The following is a 19757-nucleotide window of genomic DNA, read 5'->3' on the forward strand; positions in this document are numbered from 1 at the left end:
GTCTATTGTTTGTTTTTCTCTCTTTTTATGTTGCTGCTGGTCTCTGTGAGTTACCAAACAAATTTCGTTGTACAACTACAATGACAATAAAAGTTCTTTACTCTTTACTTTACTTTTAGGAGGAATGACGGTATACAATATCCACACGGTATTTTCCCATAAATGGCTACTTGAGAGTTAAAGCCTTTATTAAAACTTTATTAAACATTTTTTTGAGCAAAATATAAATCAAACACAGGGGTTTCCCAAATATGTAAAAATCCTAAATCAAGAACAGACAAGAAAAATGGTATGGGAAAATTAAATGATGCTTAACTTCTGTTTGATATTATATCTTATTAAGATTGTTTTTCTTACCCCATTGGGAAATATTTTTTCTTGTTTTAAGCCAGTGGTCACCAAACTTGTTCCTGGAGGGCCGCTGTCCTGCAGATTTTAGCTCCAACCCTAATTAAACACACATGGACAAGCTAATCAAGCACTTACTTGGTATACTTGAAACATCCAGGCAGGTGTGTTGAGGCAAGTTTGAGCTAAAACCTGCAGGGACACCGGCCCTCCAGGACCGAGATTGGTGACCCCTGTTTTAAGCAAATAATCACTTAATTTTGAGATGCCTTTTTCATAAAACAAGACATAATTTCTTATGCTACTTCATGTATCTATATCTTTTTTAGATATTTGGATTGAAAACAGGACAAAACTACTCAGTTTTTTTATTGTTATTATTATTATAACAGCTCATGGATTAGCTTTTTTGAATAAAAGGTTGGAAATGAATGCTTTTCTTGTTTTGCTTTGTCTATTTTATTAATTGATCAATCAAAGAAATAATCAACAGATTAATCAATTATTAAAATAATCGTTAGTTGCAGCCCTAGTTTTATCTACAAAGTTGAACTCTAGCTTGGCTCTGTAGAGGAATTACCAACTTTCGTCACACATGACGTCACCCGGGTTCCCATTAGCAAAAAAAAATCCGGTTGCAATAGTAAACAAGTCTTGTTGTGTTGTAGGGTGCCAAATTCAAAAGTCCAAAAATAGAAAACGTAACTTTTACCGTACACCACACTGCTTTGAATGCCAACTGCAGATGTCTTTGGCTAAAAGGGAGCTGAATGGAGTGAGGACCTAATTAAAAATGCTCTTGAAACTGTTTGTTAACAGAAAAAAAGTTCAATAAAAAAAATAACGAACATTCTTGATCTGTTTCTTCCCTCTTTTTTATTCTTTTTATGTATTACAGAAGTATCAAAATCAAATGACTCGAAGTCAGACTCGAGGGCAAAAAAACCTGAACGGGACATCCCTACCGGGCATTTCTAGAGTTAAAAAAAAAAAGGCTGTTCATACATGATCTTTTTATGGTAATTTTCTGGTAAAGGGAAAGGGAAGTGTGTGTGAAAGGAGCTATTGAGATGTTTTTACGTCTGTTTCAGGTGTTCTGCAGGTAAATCTGCTGCAGGTGAGATTGACACCACAGATGTCTTCAGCTGTCAGTTTGAGAACATCCTGGAGTCGGAGCGTCTGCGAGGGACTCTCTACAGCAGCATGGACTCACTGGACGCCCTGTCAAACCCTGTGCCTGAACCCACTCCGCAAAGCACTCTAGAACCCTCGTTTGCCTTCGACATTCCTCTCACTCCTATGATTCAGCAGCGACTCAAAGACAGGAGTCTGTTCCTGGAACCAGCAGCACCTGACCTGAGCTCGGACACTGAGGTGTTGAGCGTCACGAGCACAAAGGAGCGCGGAAAAACAGCTCTGGAGGTCACCTCATCCTTTCTCTCAGCAGGATGTAAGGACTCCTGTGCAGCTCTAGCTAACGGATTAAACGAGAGAGACCCAAAAGACTGGCTGCAGGGCTGTTTGAGGTAAGACACTGTGGTTTACTTCATAAAAATGCTCAGAGAAAGTCTCTGCCTTCATGATAATTGCACTTACTTGATGCACATTTGCCGGAATTTTAAATGTGTAAAAATCTGCATTTTTAGCTTTGAGCATAGTTTGATTAAGGTTGTTTTGCTATTGAGCTTGTGAGAGGGAGAAAACATGGAGATCGGAGATGAAAATATGGCGCCCTCTGCTGAAATTCAATTGCACTTAAAAGAATAGTTCACCCACAAGTGAACATTCAGTCATCGTTTACTCACCCCTCACACATGACAAACCTGTTTGCATGTTTTTTTTCTTCTGTTGAACAATAAAGCAGTTATTTTGAAGAATGTTGGAGACCCTTAAGTACCGTAGTATTTTTCTAAATAATCTTGTTTTGTGTTTAACAAAAAGGGAAAGAGAAAAGGTTTGTTTTAGTGCTTTCAAATATCAACATACTTACTTCCAGGACAGTTTTTTTATATATCGAAGTTGATATTTAGCCACACCATGTTGGTGTTTTGTACCATTTCATTTCCATGAGGTGGGTCGTTAGCCCAACTCTCAACCCCCAACCTGGGATGCGTTTCCCAAACAATGACGTGACTCGCAGTTGGGAAAAGAACGATGTAGTGACGAGTGTTTCCCAAAACCTGTAGTTTCTCCATCGTTGAGCCACGTTAGTTATAACGTAAAACACCCATTATGATGCTCTAAACAGGGTGAAAAAACTACTTCTTTGTAAAGAAGCCCATCATTTATTTGTGCAAATTATTATGTTTTGCACGCACTCGCATAAAAAAATATTCAATATTAGTTTTGGTTAAAACATGCACTCGTTTTTCATATTAATTGAAATACATGGATATGGCACATATAGGGCCTATTTTTCCTTTACAGATACTATTGAAAACATTACACATTCAATTCTAAAACATAAAGCCACTTACAAAAGCTAACATATTCTAATCTTATATATAAATCATATAACTAAATAAATAAATAAATAATGAGGCTATTTGTTAAGAAATAAAATGTAATATTTATTATTTATTAGGTAAAGAAAAAAATTACGTTATTAATAATATTAAAAATAATGATGATGATGTTGATGATGATGATGATTATTATTATTATTACTAATTATAAGTAGTGTGTGTGTATATATATATATATAAATATATATATATATATATATATATATATATATATATATATATATATATATATATATATATATATATATATATATATATATATATATATTTAATTTACTTATTTTTATGTTTACTTTTACAATTTGACACATGCAAACCACTGCAGAAATGCTAACCAACAGGCCCATGTCTCATACAATAGGCTAGATTTCTTAATAAATAATTTACTATAAAATAAAAACATTAGTGCATGCTATGTTTTTTTTTCACAAGCTTTAGAGCAATGACTGTAAATAAGATACCAGCTTTTGAGACGTAACGTAAATTCGGCTCGGCTGTGTTCAAATTGACTTGATGTTTTCAAAGTGCATCGCGAAGGGTGCGCAATTGTAAACATAAAGTTAGCTAAAACCGAACTGCAAAAATACTTTGAAACAAATTACACCTAATATAACTTTAATGCTTAAAAAAAAAAAAAATTTAAAAGCTTAAATTTTAGAATGTTTTAAATGAATAGGACATAGGGGGGATAACTGGGAATAGAACACAGCCAGGAAATATGTTTCTAACTACAGCTCCAAACAGCTCCTTTTTTCCGCCGAAACAGCTAAAGACTCGTTATCAAGACGATTCATTTGAAGCACTATGAGTCAACTCTTTTTTTAGATGAATCAATAGTTTTAAACACTGTGCACTTCATCCATTCATTCATTTTCTTGGCGGCCTAGTCCCTTTATTAATCTGGGGTCCAGTTACACCTGTCCGCCGGTTCCTGCCTCAAAATGAGCGAGTTTGAGCCACTTGTACATTCAGGAAGCGTTCAGAAAAAACAAAATACCAGGAAACTCGACACAGAGGAACATTAACACCTCACTGCCAACTAGCGTTTCGGAGGTGTTAATGCAGACCAACAGAGAAAGCGCGCAGAATTGTAAATGCAAAGCTACACATGTTGCATGTGCCGTGAATTACACTAGTCACTTGACGCAGAAGTATGAACCAGGCTTTACACACTACGTCATTTTCAAAAACCCATAATAGGGGCTCTTTAACATACATAGTGACCATTACTATATGCCTGAATAATAAGATATATGAATGTTAATTTGAATAGTTTATTAGTTGTTCACTAACTCATTCTGAATGATTCTAAAAAACCATAAACTACTTTTAAATACAAACGGTTTGTAAATAATCCAGTACTTATAAAGGTAATAAAGTATGAAAATACAATGTTTAAGCACATTACATTTACATTTAGTCATTTAGCAGATGCTTTTATCCAAAGCGACTTACAAATGAGGACAAGGAAGCAACTTACACAACTATAAGAGCAACAATGAATAAGTGCTACAGGCAAGTTTCAGGTCTGTAAAGTCTAAGAAGGAAAGTATTAGTAAATGTATATATTTTTTGGGTACAGTTAGTGTGATATCCAGAGAGGCAATTGCAGATTAGGAAGTGTAGTGGAGACTAAATAGTTGAGTTTTTAGTCGTTTTTTTGAAAATAGCGAGTGACCCTGCTGTTCTGATGCAGTTAGGGAGTTCATTCCACCAACTGGGCATTATGAATGTGTTTATAAGTTAAGATTCCAACGTTTATGAACGCTGTATTCATAAACTACTTACTGACATCTAATAATGTAGAGATATGGAATTCACACTTTGCCAATGCTCAATAGATGATTCATAGTGTGTAGTTATTATAAAGTGTTACCATCTTTTTTGCTGATATGCTGTTCACCGCTGTGAGAATGCAAAATTGCAGTGTGGAGAGAAAAACTGATGTCAGAATGACTCAAGTCAGAGTGTCGAGACACATTGTTTTTAGAGAAGAACATTCAAATAAACAGTGATGTCACTGCGTTAGACACAGTATGCTCTGTTTGCTTCTATTTGTGGATTAAGATCGAATCAGATACGGTTGTGATTCCTGTAAATAAGCAAACTGTGTGCGCAAAGAACAAGATTAAGCACTCTGAGCAATGTGACCGAGATCAGCTGAGTTTAAAGCGCAGAGAATCCAGGCAGCTCATGTGTTTTATGGAGCAAATGCAGCTTACCAAGCCTGCAGATTTCTGTTCAACCTCTCGTGTGCATAATTTGAGCAATCGGTGCGTATAACATCATCTGTAGCAGCCACAGAAACAACAATAGTGATGAGTAAACATGCGTCTCACCCATCAGAAATCATGCTACGCTTCCTCCTGATCATCAGCACCATCAGCCCCGCTATTTATAGCTCAAACCGCAGGCTGCAGCCTCGTGCCCTAGAGCATGATGGATGTAAATAAAGCACATCGCTCTATTGCTCCATTCACAAACACGCGCGCACACACCCATGCGTGCGTTCGGCCCACCCCCTCCATCCGTCCTCCCGGCCGACCCGCAGATGGAGTGAGGCGCCGGCTGTAGTGATGAGACTCGCTAACATAATGAACAAGCACAAACAGAGCGGCGCGTCCTAGCAGCCCGCAGGAAAGCGCACACACACACACACCGTCTCCATGTAGGTCAGAGCGAAGCATCTGGCCGGACGCTAGGACACATCAGGAGTTGGTCCACGCGCACCGGCAGCAGCTCTCATGGGCTCCGTAGTGTCTGGCTGCTTCTCCCAGCCGGGCCTGTCCGATGGCGAGCGCCAATCCGTCCAGTAAGTCTTGACCTTCGGCATGCATGACACGCTTCTCCTACGATGTGAGGATTCCGGGTAGCTGCTGCTAATGTGTTTGGGAGACTGCAGTGACGTTTCAGCAGCAGCGCTTGTGAATGTCCTCTACTGCTGAAAGGTCTTTGTGTAATTCTCCCCTCCCTCTTGACTCCAGTAGGCTGATCTCGAAGCTCATCATAAGTCATGATAAATTATTAACTGTAAACAGAGATGACATAAAGTTGGATGTATCCTAATCTCGAGATTGTTGATGTATATTTATTTGTATAAACCTTTAGCGACGCCTGTCTGACTTTGAGAAGTAATGAACTGTTGTGCCTTGAGAGCAAAGGCTGGTTATTGAATTATTTATCGAAGGGACTTCGGTAAACTTTATTTACGACAAAAAAGCCAACAACAATTAAGATATTTAAAGGGAGCAAAACTACTCACTAGCTAGACCTCTACTAACTGAATTAGAAAAAATAATGTTTCATCAGAATCCTATGACAAATTATATTCCCTTGCTTTGTAGCAGTGAGGCAGTGGCGCAGTAGGTAGTGCTGTCGCCTCACAGCAAGATGGTCACTGGGTCGCTGGTTCGAACCTCGGCTCAGTTGGTGTTTCTGTGTGGAGTTTGCATGTTCTAGCTGCCTTCGCGTGGGTTTCCTCCGGGTGCTCTGGTTTCCCCCACAGTCCAAAGACATGTGGTACAGGTGAATTGGGTAGGCTAAAATTGTCCGTAGTGTATGAGTGTGTGTGTGGATATTTCTTAAAGATGGAGGGGCATCCGCTGCGTAAAAACTTGCTGGAAAAGTTGTGGGTTCATTCCGCTGTGGCGACCCTGGAATAATAAAGGGACTAAGCCGACAAGAAAATGAATGAATGAATGTTTTATAGCAAATTAGTCAATGGGTCTAAAGAAACATCAGAATTTAAGAAAGATTCTTGGTGTACAGATTTACAATATGACCTGACAGATAGGGCTGTGCAATTAATTGAAAATCCGATTTTGATTTTGGCTTCAAACGATTATGGAAAAGCATTAATCGAGATAAGCGATTATTGCATCATATACCGCCCACTTTCCAGCTGTACACATTTGTTGCTCTTAAAAGCGTGAAAGACCGCGTGCTTATGTGTGTGTGCGGCCCGCACACGAAGTCAGAAGCATGCGGCCAGTCAGCATTCGGTCTCATTCACACACTGAGACGAGCAGAGGAGCGCAGACATCTAAAGTCATCTTAACGTGAGTGCTTTAACGGTGAAATAGGTGTCAAAACGCGGTGTTTAGTGATTATTCAATTTAACCCTCATTTGTGTAATAAACGAGTTGAGGATCAAAAGACACGTAAAAGAAAAACCATTAAAGTGACCGTGCAAAATATTCCTGCTGCCGCCTGTTTTTATCATTAATCAAACAAAACGAGAAAATCCCTCTCTGCTCTTGACTGAAGGATTTTTGTAGCTAAAATGTTTTTCTTAGGGTGAAGATGCTTAAAGCACAGTTTGTTTCATATTTTTATTTGATTGTATTTATTTCTCTTTCCTTTGCAGGGTGGGAAATAACTGTATACAGTATATGCAGTTGAAGTCAGAATTATTAGCCCCCCTGAATATTAGCAACCCTTTTCCTGACCAATTTCTGTTTAATGGAAAGAAGTTTTTTTTTTTTTTTTTTTACTTATTTATGAACATAAAAGTTTTGATATCTCATTTCTAATAACAGATTTTTTTTATCTTTGCTATGATGACAGCACATAATATTTTACTCTTTTTTTAAATACAAGCATTCAGATTAAAGTGCAATTCAAAGGCTTAATTAGACAAGTCATTGTATAACAGTAGTTTCTTCTGCAGACAATCAAAAACTATATTGCTTAACGGGGCTAATAATATTGACCTGAAAATGGGTTTCAAAATATTTAAACCTGCTTTTATTTTAGCTAAAAAAAAATAAGCCTAGAAGAAAAAAATATTAGAGGAAATACTGTTAAAATTCCTTGCTCTGTTAAACATCATTTGGGAAATATTTATAAAAAAAAAATTCTCAGGAGCGCTAATAATTTTGACTTCAACAACTGATAATCATTTTGAATAATCGTGATTACAATTATGACCAAAATAATGGTGATTATGATTTTTCCCAAAATCGAGCAGCCCTACTGACAGATTCAGAATGGAGCCAAATATGTGTTAAAGCCCAGAACTTGTCAATTAATACTAGATTTAAAATGATCCAATATAACTGGGCAATGTGCACCTATATCACACCTGAAAAACTAAACAAATTTAACCCTGACATCCCAGATATATGTTTCAAATGCCAAAAACATAAAGGAATTAAAATGTAAAAAAGTGTATTTTCATGCTAAATTTCAAGTCTTGTTTCTACAATGAAAAAACGTTTAAACAAAAAACATATTTAAAGGGATAGATCACTCATAAATGACTATTTCCTCACCATTTGCCAATATAGGCTCATTCTGAAAACGTAGCCCTATATACGTTACTGGAGATCGCGAATTCTGTAGCCAGAGCTACATAATTCGATGCACGATTCTGGCTAAAATGTGAATCACGATTTTTTTTTGCTTAAAATCAAGATCACAATTTTCTCACGATTTTTTAGATGTAAATTAAAGGTTAATATGATTAGCCTATTATTATTGTTTATTCTCAAACAGATCGTCACCTTGGAATTATAAGGTTGTATCTGCGTTCTGAATGATTTTGAGATATTGAGCTTCAAAGTTTTTGCATTCCATATAACAAACAGTATGTGTGTAACATTTTTTTTAAAGTCTAAATGTAAACAACTTAAAACATCCCATAATGTAAATAAGTTGTCATTTAATAATGTAACCCTGCCGATCCTACGCCACCCAACCCACTCCGAGCTGGTATCGAATTGGCGACCTTCCGCATGGGAGTTGTTTGCTTTACCAAGGAGGCTAAAGACCATGGCCTCTAGTGTCTATCGCTAGAGCAGCTGAAGAGGTCAGAGGAGTGAGGTTTACCAGCAGAGCATTTACACACATAAAAATATGAAACAAACTGTGCTTTAAGCATCTTCACCCTAAGAAAAACATTTTAGCTACAAAAATTCTTCAGTCAAGAGCAGAGAGGGATTTTCTCGTTTTGTTTGATTAATGATAAAAACAGGCGGCAGCAGGAATATTTTGCACGGTCACTTTAATGGTTTTTCTTTTACGTGTCTTTTGATCCTCAACTCGTTTATTACACAAATGAGGGTTAAATTGAATAATCACTAAACACCGCGTTTTGACACCTATTTCACCGTTAAAGCACTCACGTTAAGATGACTTTAGATGTCTGCGCTCCTCTGCTCGTCTCAGTGTGTGAATGAGACCGAATGCTGACTGGCCGCATGCTTCTGACTTTGTGTGCGGGCCGCACACACACATAAGCACGCTAGAGACCATGGTCTTTAGCCTTCTTGGTAGAGCAACCGACTCCCATGCGGAATAAAATTTATGAATATGTTAATAACTAAATTTTGACAAATTATCAGATAGACCCTTAAAATTCTAAGGTGACAAAATGGTAAAACAACAATAACAATATTAGGCTTATTTGTAGGTCTACTGTTGCTTAAAATGCTAAATTTTGTATAGTCATTATGGTGGACTTGAACAGACTTTCAATATGTCCTGTTTGTTAGTTCACAGTAAAATGATGGCTGGATACAACTATTCATAATTATAAAGTTGAATTATTATGTTTGAGTCATGTGCTTGTCTTTTGTCATTGATAACATTATTTATCATTTGTTTTCACTGGTAAATTGAGACATTTGTCATTATCAGATTCCTCCTTGCATGATATTCAACATTATATAAGCCAGAGTAGTTACACTGACACTGTTAAACATTTATTTTCATGCACAACACCATGTGTTCACTATGACAGAAAAAAACGTATCACTTAATGCTTGTCGTAATCATAACTGTAAAATGTGATATGATCATTTAGATAATGTGCGCCAGTTTCATTTTCATGAGTGCGGCTCATGGCTGCCGTCACTGTGATAAAACACACAGACATGCAAATCATTCTTTCAGCGTGGCTGTCAAACGATCGCTCTCTGCAACAAACTGAACGTTATTTACAAATGTATTACCTGTTATTCACAACCTATGCAGGTTCTGTTTACTGATATAAAATAGTGTGCATTCTCGGTAGTAAACAAACAGCTCGTGGTCAGCTCACGCATGATTTCGCGGCCACGAATACATCATTACATGAAGACAGAAATGGCATTTCTGGGTGAATTATACCTTATAATTACAGTATGTGACACTTTTAATGCCATTTGAAGGTGTTCATGTTCCTGTGAAGACTCGTGCGACCGTTTTTAAGCTTCTCTCTTGACCTTGAAAATTTAATTGGCTGAATCGTAGAAAAGCTGAATTAAGATCGTGTGTAGGGTCGAATCGAGATCGTGATCTTTTCATGTATTGGGTTTATAGGCTGTCAAGTCTCTGTGTTCAGTCTGTTACTACCATGGTTAAAACCCATATAGGCAGTCAGGCAGCATAATACAGAGAGTGGACCAAAGAGCATCAAATGATCAGTAGTTAAAAGGGAGAAATAGAATAAATAAATATTTTTATATTAGACACACAGTTGATGCTTGTATTTGCCCCAGCTCCACGTCCACAACTTCGCGCATTGGGTTAAATTAGGCTGTTTAGTCTCCGTTTTCAGTCCTTTACTTTCACTGTTTCTGTTCAGCTGAGGGAACGGAACCAATCCTGTGACATCAGACCCTGCGACATTCCAAGATGGTGGCGCCTTAGGTCTAAAATCTATAGTAAAACATGCCGTTTTCTTCTAAATAATTACATTAATCTAGTTTTTTTATATATATTTTATTTAAAGTGGAATCCAATATACAAAATAATGTAAACCTGACTGAGTGCTTCATTTCCCCTTTAAAATGAATGAAGACAGCAGAAATGAGTGATTAATTTGAATTATTTAACCTGACATGTTTACTTTTGCAAAATATTTAAAATGTTTTTTAAAATAAAATATATACTGTGTTCATTGGGTAAAAGTAATGTTTTTACCCAGACATTTTAAAAGGACATATTTTAGAACAGTAATCACAATACTGTGATGTCGCGAAACCTTGATATTTTTATCCAAGGTTATCACACCATCAGAATCTTATACTGGCTCATGCCTACTTGTGACATCATTTTTCTCAGCAATGCTGATTAAAGCAGTGTTCAGTGCTGCTCTGAAAGGTGTCACCCTTTACTTCCACATGGTCACACACTTGGAGCTAAGCAGTATGTGTGGCAGGTGCTGCTGTCCTGTGATAGGGTGTCTCTGCTGGACGTCGCAGGCTCTCAGCTGTTCTAGAGGAAGTGGCTCTCAGCACTGCTCTGGGTTTCTGCCAGTGCTGGAGGTGTGAGTCAGCACCAGCGGCCGTGTGCCAGGCGTCTGTCTGCCTACTGTCCCGCACGCAGACCCGTTTCATTTAACGACCTTTCATGTCTCCACTCACCCCATTTGCCTTTGGCTTGCTTTTCTTCATTGTCAGATGACTGTGAGTTTTTTCGTGCTGGTATAAGTTGGTGCTGTTTTTCATCTTGACATGTATTGACCTTATTCTAAAATGCGGAAGTGCGCCTGTTTTTGCGATTGTCTTAGAACTTCCGTTTCAGTCGCCTATGGGAGAAATGACAAGGAATAATAAACGGCAAAAAACGGTCAAACTACTTGCTCTACAAACAAATGTTTGCATGACTATACAGACCAAGTAGAATAATATAACAAGGAAATATCAGTTTACAACATCAAACAGCGAAACGAGCAGTTTTTAACGTCTAAAAATGAATGGAAGTGAATGAGACCGGAAGTCTCGTGCCAAAAAGATTCAAATGGCAGCGCCCGCTCGTCTGTGGAGAATAAGGTCAATAGAGTGGAACAGATTGTAACATGTAAGGCTGCACGACTTGGAGAAAAAAATCTTAATTGCGATTTTTCTTAATTGAGATTTAATTTATTTCTTTTTTTAAATTGTGATTTGCGATTTTAAACATGATTTACTTCTGTAACCCACCAGTCCTGCTGCAGGCAACCTGTGCTGAGATAGATTGAATAGGGCGATTCTTTGTATTGAGTCTGTTGCTCTAACAAGAAGGCTAAAGGCCATGGCATTTAGCATCTGTCGCTAGAGTACCTTTTGAGGTCAGAGGAGTGAGGTTTACCTACATAGCACTTTGCTAGCTGGTCCCTGTTACACCCTGCCCCCTAAACCTCACTCCCATCCCGGACGAGCCCCCAAGTTTTAACTAACTGGTCCTACTGCACCCATCTCATTCTGAGCTGGGATCAAACCGGCGATTCGTCGCATGGCAGTCTGTTCCTCTAACAACAAGTCTAAAGGCCATGGCCTCTAGCATCTGTGGCTAGAGTAACTTTTGAGGTCAGAGGAGTGAGGTTTACCTGCATAGCACTTTGCTAGCTGGTCCCTGTTACACCCACCCCCCTAAACCTCACTCCCATCCCGGACTAGCCCCAATGTTTAACCCACTGGTCCTACTGCACCCATCCCATTCTGAGCTGGGATCAAACCGGCGATTTTTTTGCATGACAGTCGGTTCCTCTAACAAGAAGTCTAAAGGCCATGGCCTCTAGCATCTGTCACTTGAGTAACTTTTGAGGTCAGAGGAGTGAGGTTTACCTGCATAGCACTTTGCTAGCTGGTCCCTGTTACACTCACCCCTCTAAACCACACTCCCATCCCGGACGAGCCCCCATGTTTAACCCACTGGTCCTACTGCACCCATCCCATTCTGAGCTGGGATCGAACCGGCGTTTCTTCGCATAGGAGTTGGTTGCTCTAGCAAGAAGGCTAAAGGCCATTGCTTCTAGCGTCAGTCACTGGAGCACTTTTTAAGGTCAGAGGAGTGAGGTTTACCTGCATAGCACTTTGCTAGCTGGTTTTACTTTAACTTAAGTACATCTTTAGTGCTGTAACAGTCATTTTACTCCACTGCAGTCACTACTTTTTTTCTCTTGTGGTGATTGGCTAAAGCCTAGTTCACACTACAGGATTTTAAACATCAGCAGATCGCTGTGCTGTTCACACTACATGACTTGACTTTGTGTCTTTTGATCTCTGTGGTGTTCACACTACGGAACACTCTGTGAACGATCCACAAGAGGGGGGTCACACACTACATGATCTGACAACATCTCATTCCCCATCAGCTCATTCAAGCTACCAAACCACAGCCAATGAAATTTTGAGGGAGGAGTCGTCAGAAAAAAGCTGAACACTATTGGCTGCTTGTGTGCTGATGACATCACTGACAGCGTTTCAAGCTTTGGAGAAAGCATTTAAAAACATCGTCAAATCAGCTGATTTATCAGCGGATTAATCCCTCATCTGCAAGGTTTGAGTGGATAGATACACAGAGAGTTTTTAATTTTTGTAATTTTATAACTCTTTGAAATAAAACTAACATATTTATAACACCCTGCCGTTTTCTAACTATCAGTGTATTTCTTTCTGACATTGTTATTTTTTTTTTATTACAAAACAGTAAAGAACTGAGCATTTCTGCCTTAAATTACCATATTGGTCAAAATGACTGCATGCATGTCTGATACTTTTCGCTGTGACTTTAAATATGTGTGCATTTTCTTGCCTGGCAACTTCCTGCTAACATAAACAAAACTTTCTGATGGCAAAAACATCAATTTACTTCAGATATCTTTCAAAACAGCATATTCTGTGCTGTAAAATAGCTCCTGTTTGAAAGTGAAAATGAAAGCCAAGACCTTTAAGTGTTTTAGTATCTTAACTACATATTTATAGGCTGTATTACCAAAAAAATATTATATTTTTAGGGTAATGGTGTCATTAAATATGATGCCAGACATTCAAAGCTTAATTTTAATATCTCAATAATAGCTTTGAATGTAAATATGATGTAACAGTTTGGCGTTTTATATGAGAACGGTCAGAATAAGCAGTATGGTAATTCTAATAGTTACAGAATTCTAGTTCCACTGTTAATATATCCTACTCTCATGTCTGTGCTAACGCAGAATGAAGCAAGTGCACCGATGCCCATTCTGACCAATCACAGATGTTTCTGCTGAGCTCCTGAACACACCGGCATTCAGCTCATGCTGATATGCTCTCTCATTGGCTGTAGCTCGTCACTACATCTGACCACACGTGGGGTTGAGTCGGCCGACTGCTCTGGAATATTTAGCATGCTGAATTTTGGATTTCCGTCTGCGAGGTGTCGGCGACGCGTCAGCGAGCCTCGTTGATGCGTTGCTCAGTAGTTCACACATAAAGAGCGGCGAGCGCCGAGCACCCGCAGATTTCTTCCCGATCACAGCCCGATCTGTCGGCGAGCTCGTTAACTTCCAAATCGGGCTCAAATCAGGCTTAAAATCCTCTAGTGTGAACTAGGCATAAGTTGAATAATCAGTCCCATGATCTCCATCCATTCAAATTGTGCATAGAATAATCACATCAGACAGACCGTCTCCAAGACATGGATAATTTATGAATGCAAACAGTCTGAAGCATCAAAAAGTGTTTAAGAAGATGCTAAATTGTCACATGCATCAACTAAGAGGCTGGGATTCTCCAAGCCATCGGGCAGCCATCAGGTTGTTGTTGAGCTTCAGTTTGTTTAGTGCGTTCCATACATCAACTCTCTTTGGGTTCATGTCGAAGCAAGTTGACTTCAGCATGTAGAATCACGTCAGCCATCTGCTTTAGCGATCGCTCATATTGACTGTTCAGTAATCATTCAGAGTGGAAGATCAAAAAATTAAGTGACATAAACAAGTAAACAAGAGAAGCTGTCTGTAATTTCTCTTCATTTCTCAAATGTTTTTTGCAATATCCCCCAGCCCTAGTTTAAAGTCTTTAACCTGACATTAACATACCGGCACAGCTAAATATTTGCTTATTAGGTTAGACAGATTTTGCCTCGCAAATAAACACGTCAACTTTTCACAGCATATTCACATTGTAATACTCAATATTCACTAATACTCACAATATTTTACTCATACTATTGTCAAACAAGCTTTACTTACACAACATTTTTGGTAGGTAGTAGTACTTTTACTTGAGTATGCTATTTCAGTACTCTTTTCACCACTGTTTCAGCTGCAGCTGGACAAATGTAAATGCATTTTTGTTGTTGAAGCCGCATGTAAATTTTACTCCTCCCAAAATGAACTCTCTCATGGTCTCACCAGTAATGACGTCAATGCTTTCTATTGTGCTTGATCTTGAAATCAGCTGATGCACACATGTGTTGCTTTTAGGGAAATGACCTCTGTTGAATTTGCACAGAAATCTAAGATCGGATACACTCATTTTTCTTTACTGGGACTGTACTTATACAATAGCATTACTTACTGCATTTTAGCTTAAGCCCCTGCAGTTCCCCACTACATTATAGACCATTTTGATGGATGTAAACAAAAACAATGGTCCCAACGTATTTCCTGTATTACATTTTTAGTTTCTATAGCTTCTGAGAATCCAAAAAGAGCCACATATTGATAAACAATGTTATGATAGCTGTTTTAACATTAATTTATGATTGGATTGCCTCTTATCACAGTTATGAAATAGTTTGATAACAAGCAGGAAATGTTCATGAGCCAATGACATGACCAAATTAAAATGGTCTATAGCAACCACCCAGAACTTACTGCATAGTATTGTTCTAGAATACTTAAAAAGCATTTTGAGAAGACCCCAAGTTTTTTTAGAATCTGCACTGGCTCCCAGTCAATTATCATATCAACTTCAGAATTGACATTACAATGACATTAAGGGCACTCATTGCCATATGCCCTTAATGTCAATGTATTGTATTGTATTGTATTGATTACAAATTTTTATTCTTTCTTTTTTAGTCTTTAGATTACATTTTATGTATATATTTAGATCATATTTTATGTATATATTTAGATAACATTTTATGTATATATTTAGACTAAATCTTGGGTATATATTTAGGTTAATTACATTTTTATGTATATATTTAGACTAAATTTTAGGTATATATTTAGATTACATTTGATGTATAATTGTATTTATGGTAAATTCCTTCTTAAAACTCTACTTTTCGTATTAACATTATATGTTAGGCACCTAGGGTCTGAGGGTAACATAATTTCGATTCTCTATATGTCCTGTACATGTGGTTGAATTGACAATAAAGCTGACTTTGACTTTTTGACTTTGAATTGTACTTCTCACTTCTCAAGTGAACGTTCTCAATAATATTGCTCTTTCATATTCCGTCTGATCTTCAAATGCATTTATGGTTTAATTAATATTTAGTTATAATATGAAAAATCTTGTTTTTGTGGGGGGAACATTATTGAATCCACTGTAAATGGATCTAGCGCAGTTCTGTGCTCACTAAGCAGCACTGAACACCCTTTCACTGCTGCTGCTACTGGCCGGGATGCATACTGTTCTGGATAATTTAGCAAGTTCCGGGTAGGATTGTTTGTTCATCTATCACCAACCAAGAACATCCATTTCATTTTCCATGACAGCGGTTTCAATGTAGCAAGTGACGTCGTCATCTTCCCTGTCAGCTTGCTGTAAATTGCTGTTTAGCATTCTACCATACGCAGTGTATGAGTGACTGCCGAAATTCCTTGGCGGTAGAGATGCACGATTCTGGCTAAAATGAGAATCACAATTTCATTCATTTTCTTGTCAGCTTAGTCCCTTTATTAATCCAGGGTCGTCACAGCGGAATGAACCGCCAACTTATCCAGCAAGTTTTAACCCCGGGGATGCCCTTCCAGATGCAACCGATCTCTGGGAAACATCCACACACACATTCACACACACTCTCACTACGGACAATTTAGCCTACCCAATTCAGGAAACCCACGCGAAGGCAGGGAGAACATGCAAACTCCACACAGAAACGCCAACTGAGCCAAGGTTCGAACCAGCGACCTTCTTGCTGTGAGGCGAACGTGCTACCCACTGCGCCACTGCCTCGCCCCAGAATCGCGATTTATTTTGCTTAAAATACAGATCACGATTTTCTCACGATTCTGTAGATGTAAAATAAAGGTATGGTAAAAGCAAACATATGGCACAACCTCGATAAAAATATTATGTGTGGGTATACTGGTTTCTATAAATAATTCTATTCTATGTTAATCTATTCTTATGATAATTTAGATTATGAATTATTATGTTTGAGATATATGCTTGCAATCTGTCATATCAATTTTATTCACTGGTAAAATCAGACATTTGCCATTATCAGATTATATTCAACAATATATAGGTTAGAGTAGTTATACTGACATTGTAAACATTTATTTTCATGCACAACTGTGGGTTCGCTATGAAAGAAAAAACATATCAAATGCTTGTCGTAATCATAACTCTAAAATGCGATATGATCATTTAAATGAAGTGCACACTTTCAGTTTCATTTTGACTGCTAAGTGCTGTTCATACTTCATGCACAGCTCTCAAACGATCACTATGTGCCACAAACTGAATATTATTTACAACTGTATTACCTGTCACTCGCAACATATGCAGGTTCTGTTCACTAAAGTAGACGCGCGCGCGTCTATTATTAATTAGAGCGCGCGCGCGCCCTCTCTCTGTGTTAACAGCTCACGGTCAGCAGCTTACGTCACGTGCGATTTACCGATCACGAAAACATCATTATATTAAGACAAAAATGACATTTTTAGGTGAATAATACCTTATAAAGACAATATGTGACTCATTCAACATCATTTGGAGGTGTCAATGTCACTGAGCAACGTGTGTGAAACAATGAAAAGACTCGCGCAGCCGCCTTTTCTTCTCTTCTAAACTTGAAAATATGATTGGCAGAATCGTTGAAATGGTGGATTAAGATCGTCTTGGGGGTCGATTCGAGATCTCGATCTTTTAACGATTAATTGTGCAGCTCTACTTGGCAGCTAGAATGACCACTCTTTTTGAGCGGATGCCCTGACCACAGTGAAAATTAGCTCTTTTCGACTTCTCTGTCATCATTTGTTTCACCTTTGCAGGGATGGATTTTAATGTTTTAACAAACGATTTGATTACTTTTGCGCTAATCGAAATGCATCACATGACTGTTCATTTACCGCACAAGCCCAAGCCAGGCCCAACCCAGTCTAAAATGATAGAAATTAAGCCCGAACCCACCTTAACCCGACGGGACCCGGGCAAAGATCTTCATCTCTACAACATAGTAGATTTTTTTAATCGAGCAGCTTTAGGTTTCTACTATTATGCAGCTCTTTAGTTTTTTTTTTACTTAAACCTGATCTTGATGGACAAAAAGATGATATTAACTGGTAATGATTTTTTAAACATTAAAAAGTAGGCAGATTTAACAATTATAGAATCATTTATATAATTGTTCAATAGTGTTTATTTTTCCAAAAGCAAACCTTTCCGGAAAGTCCTTAAACGAACTCAAAGCAAACTTGTTTTTGCTCTAAATGACGTCACACTAGTTCATTCTGTATTTTCACTTGCAGTACATTGGCGCTTAAAGGGTCAAATGACAAAGTGAGTGTTTTTCAATTCATCAGGCTGACAGCTGAACTGCTCTGCTGGGACCGAATTGATCAGCACACACCCTTGCTAATCTACTGAGCGGGGTGAGATCTGACCGGAGGAGGGATGCTGTGTGTGTGTGTGTGTTGGCTGACTCAAGCAAGTCCAAGTCGTTGCTCATCAGACTCATATTTCACCAGCCTGCCTTTCTGCCCAAGGCTGAGCGCTTTACAGCCACCACCTCATCTCACAATAAAACACAACAAACGCACACCCCTCCTCAAATATCTGCTCTGATCCTTGTGGAGGTCAGCTCACACGCGCGCAAACACATATGCATGCAGACCATGTGCTTGTGCAGGCCAAAAACACCAAGAAGCATTCTTGTGGTAAACTGCTGGAGGAACAGACTGTATCAGTTAGCGCGACATCGTCTGCTGGTATTCCGGCGTTCCGTAGACGCCTGGAGAGGATCTGAGGTCAAATGAAGTGCTGTTGAAATGTGGGAGCAGGAATAGGGAAGTCGGAGAATGTTTGGAAAGGGTGGGAGGGTGACACGTGCAGGCTTTCACTTCATACTTTCAGTCTGAGGGAATGAAGAAAACCTACTATTCTGTTGCGCGAATGGAGGGAGGTGCTTTCAGTCTTTATCTGGAGCGCTCAGGTCTGTTGATATTGCAGAGGACTTTCTGTGCTCCTGATCACCAAGTTTACAACCGTTTATCCTTGAGTTCCTTGGTACTTTAGTCGGTTCTCAGGTCAGTGCTTCTCCTCTGTTGTTGATGGCTCAGGATGGTGATGGGGTGAATGTCTTCATGAGTCTCCTTTTCCTTATGCAGGGCTGTTTGTGCAGTATATGGTGTGTTTTCTGTGCTCGTGTGGATCTGGCTCTCTGTTGTGCTGTAGTTGTGTTTGAGTCTTCAGTTTAATTGAATTAACTCTGTGGGCTTTTGTTTGAGCTGTCTGTTGTGGAAGAATGACTTCCTGCTTGGGTATCATGGGAGAGCAAATCGTTTCATATTCCCATGATATAGATCCTGCTGTGATATTTGCAGAGCTCTGTGGAGGAAACGGTCCTCTTTGGATATATTAAGAAATGTGAAGGATTGAAATCTCATGTGCTCAACTTTGGAAGGCAATTCCTGGCAATTATAAATAACTCAAATAAACATTTAAATTATAATAAAAACTAAGGGTGTCACGATCCTCCAAATCCTCCATTCGATTAGATTTTCGATTCTAAAGGCACGATTCGATTTTCGATTATGAATAATTAATTAATTAATGACCAATTAATTATTTGTAGCCTACCGTTTAAACTACCTGACCTGCATGGTCTTTGTTTTACCCATAAACAAATCCTACAGTAAATGAATAAAGGCAAGTTACACACATAATTACCACCTGTCAATCACTTTTCTGCGGGACTCGTGAATAGGCAGTGATCTGTGTCGTTATAATGGCGTCGGTAAAAAAAGACGCG

The 19757-nt window shown here is 38.5% G+C and overlaps 1 protein-coding gene across 9 annotated transcripts in view; it reads left to right on the forward strand.

Moving 5' to 3' along the window:
• The window catches only part of psd3l (pleckstrin and Sec7 domain containing 3, like), a 243279-nt gene that overhangs the window by 65385 nt on the left and 158137 nt on the right, over positions 1–19757 (forward strand). For 6 of the 9 annotated variants that reach the window (XR_012386108.1, XR_012386110.1, XM_068223894.2 and 3 more), the window contains one exon: positions 1440–1874. Coding sequence is in view for 5 of the 9 variants with exons in the window: in XM_068223894.2 (XP_068079995.1) it covers positions 1440–1874 (435 nt within the window). In the remaining 4 variants the exon portion in view is untranslated. Of the gene's footprint in view, positions 1–1439; positions 1875–5399; positions 5686–18951; positions 19033–19757 lie in introns of those variants that run through there. The other 3 variants (XR_012386111.1, XM_068223896.2, XM_068223898.2) reach the window with 2 other exon arrangements.

Source organism: Danio rerio, chromosome 10 (genome assembly GCF_049306965.1).
Source record: "Danio rerio strain Tuebingen ecotype United States chromosome 10, GRCz12tu, whole genome shotgun sequence".
NCBI classification, from domain to species: domain Eukaryota; kingdom Metazoa; phylum Chordata; class Actinopteri; order Cypriniformes; family Danionidae; genus Danio; species Danio rerio.